Here is a 6551-nt window from a genome sequence, read left to right on the forward strand (position 1 = left end):
ATCAAACATTACGTGGGATGGAAAAAAACGGAAGCAAAAGAAAAAAATCCTAACAAATTCTTCCGACAACTAATACCATAAAGAAACAATCAATTTGTATCTCTTTGATAGATCAGTGAGTAATATATTAAAGATATTTATAGAATTCAAGGGACATATCAATAATCCTAAATATGATATGAGAATTAAAACAATTATTCTTTCTATAAATACTAATTCTAAATATGATAGAAGACAATTAATTACTAATTATTAATAGTTAATTACCAATTATTATTTACAATGGATATATTATGAGCTATATAACAATTTTTCTGAATCATCATATATATATATATATATATATATATATATAACTTTTAATATAATTTCCCTTTTTAAATATAACTACGATAAAGTCAATTTTTTTCAATAACTCAATCATTATAACTACTCCATAATATAAAAAGTTACTACTATTAAATTTAAACAAATAAAACAAAAAAGTGGTTCTGTTTTTTTTGTCTACAATATCACTCTTGTTCTTCGATACAAAATAGATTCTTATTCCCCACCACCGTCTATAGTGCCGATTCCACTTCATACCTACATCCAAATTATTTTATATATTAATTTTTTTTAAAAATAGAATATTAACTTTTAAAATAAAATAAATAAAAAAATAAAAAAATCAACACTCTACTTCATCACCCACCAAACCAAAGCAAAAGGGAAAGAAAGAGAACAACAACAAAATACAGTATCGCTTCAATTTCGCAGTTTCATAGCAATTCTCGCCGAAAAATCCAAACTTTCACCTCAAAACTTCTATATACTCTTCTCAATTTCACACTTCCAGGTTCATCTCTTCAATCTTTCACTTTCTTAAATTTTCTTTTTATCAATTTTTATATATTTTTCTCATTATACATACCCACTTCAGTTTTTAGCTTCCAATAATCGTTTTGACCCTTTTAATTGCTTATTGGTATGATAATCGAAAATGGGTCTCTTTGTTTTTTCCAATTTCAGTTTGTTTCTGTAACGATCCTTTATCTTTTGATGCAGAATTTTACTGTTTTTCTATTACTATTTTTTATTTTGTAATTTCTATATTTTTTGAAATTGTGTATAGTGATGATGTTGGTTGATTCCACGACATAGCTTTTATGGAAAGGAAAGAATCAAATTTTCCGAAATTTGGAGTTTATGATAGACTGAGCACATGAACTTGTCGGCGTGTGTTAAAAAAGACTAATAAACTAAACCCTATCAATAATCAAATCAAAATTTTTACATTCTTTTTCTGAATTTTATAATAGTTATTGTTGTTTTATCACACTTATATTATAGTATCATGTGTTTTGTGGTGAACTTGTGTCATAGTTCTGACTGAAATCTGTACATGTTGCTTTGAATAATGAACATTGGTTGCGTTGGTTAGATATATGGAAACCAAGTCAATAAACAAGTGATCCATCATTACATTAAAAAGTAGTATAAAATACTTATGTGGCACTAACATTTATGTTATCATTTATATCTCTGTAGCTCCGACACCTCTGGAAAAAAAAAAGTGTGTCAGTATCCGGTGTCCGAAAGTGACATCTACATTTGTGATAACGTTTCATTTATTCATTTTTTCAAATTATTACTAGTGTTGACGTGTCAGTGTCGGTGTCGTGTTTCTGGTGTCTGTGCTTCATAGTTTTATATTGGTAAAATGATTGAATATGATTTGATGCATGTGTACTATTTTGATGTATTTTGCAGGTGAGCAAGATAACCGATGCTTTTATCAATGTTACAAGTGTATCTGAACTTATGAAGGATGGAAAACATAGTTGGTGTGATGTTGTTGGAGACTATTTTTCTCAAAACATGCATGTAACACCATCTAGTTTCTATTGATCGGTTGAAGAGTGGGAAAGATTAGAAGCTAGTTGGAACAATGGGCTCTGTTTGCTGTTGTTTGAGTTGTGATGATGTAGAAGATTATGTAAACCCAAATAATCCTGTGTATAGGAACTGCGTGTGTCTCAGTTGCTTGGTACAGAATCTTTTGAATGCGGTATGTATCTACATCCTGTTTCCATGCTTCTCCTTTATTTTGTTTCCTCTCTATTTCTTGCTTCATGGAAGGGTAGTTCTCTGTCTAATACATAAATTGAAAACACAAACATTTTTGTGAGTATCTTTCTTTAGTAATTTGATAGATAAAACTAACTAGCAGAGAAAACTCTCAAAGACTAAACTAACTAACAAAAAATGCATTCTAGGACTAAACTTACTAATGAGAGGCACATTTGATTCAAGGATTTCTGTTTGTTTGTAATTTTCGTTTATTTGGGGACAAAAGTGATATTGCATGCAAGGTTGTCAAGATCGGGATCTGAGAGGGGATGGTAAGATCGTAAAACATAAGATCGTAACTAAGATCGGAAGATCCTGCTTAACTATTTTTGTAAGATCAGAGGGATTAGCAAGATAGTAAAACATAAGATTGTGACGAAAGTCGTATGATGCTACTAAAACGAAAAATAATACTACTCTATATATTCTGAAGTGTTTTTATCTGTGGGAAAATGACTGCCACCAAACCATAATTGTTGCGCCTTTGAATTTTGTCATCTTTCTCGTCTTGTAATGGTTGTGGGAAAATGGTCGATCGTGGACGGGACTCGCCAAGATCGCACAAAATCAATGGGATTTTTTTCACAATTTGGCTACAACACACTATTCTACTTAAGGTCTAGATCATTGGGGGTGAGGTGAGTGAGATCGCAAAGTCGTAAGATTTCAAGATCTAGATTGAGATCTTGACAACCTTGACCGCGTGGCTTATGCAAGAATCAAAATAATTGTTTAAATTTGAATTTGATAACTGATAGCTCCCTCATGTTTCTGAGCTGGAAAACCTGTTGCATTTTCAAGTTCAGTGCCATCTTGAAAAGAAACCCTAATATTGGCATATAAGAAATTGAAGGAAAGCAATATTTAACAATTAAGTTAATGTACTCTTGTACAAAGGTTATATTGTGTATATACACACACATAGCTCTAATGATAATATAACGTTAATTAATTGTGTAGCACCGAAATTTCCGATTGAAGGCGCGTCTATAAAACACTGACACGTATGATTAGAGTTGTCAGGAGCAAACATTAACTCCTAAGAACGTATGATCTTGCGCTCCCTTAACCGGCCACCGAGTTGGATCGGTGCAAATATCGCTGGAGAAAGGAGAGCGGCAGGCGCGTTGATGAAGATCGTAAACTCTGCGATCTGTTTCGGCTAAAATCCGACATGTTTGAACCTTTGACCCGTTTCAACCCGGATCCACATCACACAAACCAGCCAGTTCTGACTAGAATTTGACCCGAATCTCTAAAAGTAGGTTTAGCAGCGCCGAAAGTTGTTTTGGGACCTGTTGTTTTTTATTAAGTACTGTATTGGAAATATGGAAAATTCTAATTATTTACTATTCATTTAATATGAATCAATTCCTCCCCTTCTTTTATTCCTTTTATAAATTCAGATTACTTTCTCCAATATTGCAATTCATTTTGGTTCTCCAATCTTTCAAACATGTTTAAAATAATTATGTTTTTACTTGATGTTTTGGAGTTTGAAAAAATTATGTTATTTTAGATGAATATGTTGCTACTTATGATTAAATTAATGAGAGTTTTCTGTTAAGGTTTGTTTTCCCTAGTTATTTTTCTAGTTTTATCTATTTTGTGGGATTTTATGATCCTACGATTTATGCTTTTTCTATGCTCAAACGATCTTCATTGGGATCCCAATTTTGACAACCATGCGAATGATTGCATTCAATCATTCCATTTTTTGAAATTATTGCAAGGGTTGACATGCCAATATTGTGTCTAGTGTGCGTGTGTATATGTCAACGTTACAGATGATAATTTGGCTCATACTTAATGGGTACCCGTACCCAATAAAAATGCCCACAACTCGTAGAGTAAAACCCCTCAAAATGAGTACGGGCTTGGGCATGCACGGATAACAGGGGTACCTTAGTACTCACCCTGTCCCGTATCCTAAAATATATATTTATATTTAATTATAATTTATTATTAAATGAAAATGTATGTCAATCAATCAATTTTAAAAAATATATCATTATTCAACTCTTTTATGCATTTTAGTATAACTGTTTGTGTATTTTAGTATAAGTGTTTGTTTAAAGAGTGTCAAAGCAAAGAAAAACTACTTTATTGAAAGACTTATCTGAGTTTTTCGACACGTAATGTACGAGTGTCATTCAAGTTTTGGGCACCGACGCGTGTTTCATAGAGCACACTTGCATGTGCAATTGTTGGCAGTAGCATCTCTTTAGTGTTCTGGTTTTGTAGTGTATTGTGCATACCACTAGTCTTTAAAATGTGTCAGAAATCCTAAACTTTTAAAATGGTGGTGTTGTATGCATAAGTGAAGAACTCTTGAGTGCTATCAATGTTATAAATGACTCTTAAAAATATGAATACCTCTAATTTACTTATGTGGACAAGTTTATCATATAAAGCTTACATAGCACTATAGTATAGAAAAATTTGAATTAATGACTATTGTTCCGCGATATGCTATTCGGTACGAAGTGTCGTGAGGTGGAATATGAACGAACTTCTATTTTCTGCTATTGACATCACGATTGTACTGGTCAGAGGTGTGTTTTTCAATTGAAAAATAACCATTTTACCATTTTCCTCAAATTTCAGTATGCATCAATATTCCGAAGAGGCGAAGCACATTCAATTTCTTCATCTCTTCAAGGAACAGCATCCATGACATCTGCAGCATCACTTGATAATTCTCTATCGGACATGTACCGGTCTCCTCCAAGGCCCTTACCATATGATGCAGAGCCTCGGTTTTTCCGTTCACAACGTGATGGACTAGTTTCAAGGCGTGAGAAAAGTTCAAGCCATTCAAATGACGAAACTGAACCTCTAAGAAGCGACGTAGATGTGGATCCAGAGCCTCTAAACTCAGCAGACAAATGGAATGAATGTGCCCGAGAAGATGAATCGAAGATATACCGTTCTAAGTCCGCATTAAGACTTTCATCCGCAAAATATACACCTGGAGTTGGGCTCGTTTACACGTCATCATCGGAAGAAGAGGATATCTGTCCAACTTGTCTTGAAGGTAGATACATATTCTTTAAAAATCTCAGCTTTTCAGTAGAAGATCGTAAATTGCGGGATCATGTATGTTCCGATGACCTAGCCCAATAAGCCCATATTTTAGTATGGATTGGACTATAAAAATAGCATGCTAAAAAACAATATTTTTGGCCCGACTCAAGTAGCCTGAGTAAAATAACGGGATCTTGCTAAATTCTATGTTTTAACAATTGTTTATGGTTGCAGAATACACTAAAGAGAATCCAAAGATAATGACAAAATGCGCTCATCATTTTCACCTTGGTTGCATCTATGAGTGGATGGAGAGAAGTGACAACTGTCCAGTTTGTGGAAAGGTAACTAATGTGTTCGGATAATATACAGACCAGATACATTGAATATAACTGATGTATTTTGATAAAATATAAATCAGATATATTAATTATTCACTGAATCTAAAAAGTAAACTACCAGAGGATTTAAATGAATGATAAATTGGTTTTACATTTGGCTACCATTTTTTTTAGGAAATGGAATTCGATGAGACAACATACTCTTGATGATTTGGGTGGTGGATAAAGGCAGCGACAGAGGAAAGGAGCAAAATATAAAAGTATAGACATTGTGAATACTGAAAAGATGAAGTGTTTATATATATATATGCATAGTAAGTATGAAAGGTTTTTTTAATCATTGTTGTGAGTTTCAAGCTCAATGCATACACTTGTGCTTTTTGGATTGAAATATATGAGTTGTATTTGGGCTTGCACTTCATTCTGAATTCGAGATTTTCTTAATGGAAAATACAATGGTTATGAGGGTTTTATTTTGTTTTGATTTTTTTCCCCTTCAAATACTAGCTTTGTACCTAAATATACGAGTCAAGTCGTTGACTAAAAGATAAGAATTAAAAAAGTTTGTATTTCTATTAAATTTATTGACAAGTTGTATTATTTTGAGTTTGGCATGTTGATGTTGCCCAAGCAAGAAAGTGAGTTAGATATCTGAAATTTGTTTTTATGAACTTGACTGGCCTGCAAAAGTGAAAAGCTTATTTGTAGCTTAAGGAATAATTAATAGTGAATTTCATTTCCTCCCAATTAGGTGAGAAATGACTGTTTTTATCTTCTCCATGCCTAAATCTGAATCTCTAAGAATTTTTTGTTCTTCACTCCTATCTTGAATCTCTAATAATTTTTTGTTCTTCACTCCTATCTTTGATGTGGTTGAAAAATTTAATGTGAAATTTGTCTAAAATGGATTCAAGTATCTCCGTTTTGTCTCCATTGGATTCAAGTATCTCCGTTTCGACTCTATCTCAACATTGGGACTTGTTTATTTTTTAATAGAAATGATCTCTTTCTTGATATCTATACTTGCCCCAAACTTAGATTCCGCCTCAAACACTAACATACATTTTGGAT

The 6551-nt window shown here is 32.7% G+C and overlaps 1 protein-coding gene across 1 annotated transcript; it reads left to right on the forward strand.

The window, feature by feature from the left end:
• The first annotated feature begins 669 nt into the window (after positions 1-669).
• On the forward strand, positions 670-5953 carry LOC127120920 (E3 ubiquitin-protein ligase At3g02290). Its single transcript, XM_051051534.1, has 5 exons — positions 670-838; positions 1753-2050; positions 4720-5149; positions 5374-5483; positions 5655-5953. The coding sequence occupies exons 2-5, from the start codon at positions 1931-1933 to the stop codon at positions 5685-5687; spliced, it is 693 nt and encodes a 230-aa protein (XP_050907491.1). The 5' UTR covers positions 670-838; positions 1753-1930; the 3' UTR covers positions 5688-5953.
• Positions 5954-6551: the final 598 nt, after the last annotated feature.

Source organism: Lathyrus oleraceus, chromosome 1, assembly GCF_024323335.1.
Source record: "Lathyrus oleraceus cultivar Zhongwan6 chromosome 1, CAAS_Psat_ZW6_1.0, whole genome shotgun sequence".
NCBI lineage: Eukaryota > Viridiplantae > Streptophyta > Magnoliopsida > Fabales > Fabaceae > Lathyrus > Lathyrus oleraceus.

What these genes read in the sequence shown, in the direction of transcription:
- LOC127120920 (XM_051051534.1), top strand. Translation starts at nt 1,931, where the DNA reads ATGGGCTCTGTTTGCTGTTGTTTGAGTTGTGATGATGTAGAAGATTAT. An exon ending in CTGTCCAACTTGTCTTGAAG is followed by an intron (nt 5,150 to 5,373) that starts GTAGATACATAT and finishes TTATGGTTGCAG; the next exon opens with AATACACTAAAGAGAATCCA. An exon ending in ACTGTCCAGTTTGTGGAAAG is followed by an intron (nt 5,484 to 5,654) that starts GTAACTAATGTG and finishes CATTTTTTTTAG; the next exon opens with GAAATGGAATTCGATGAGAC.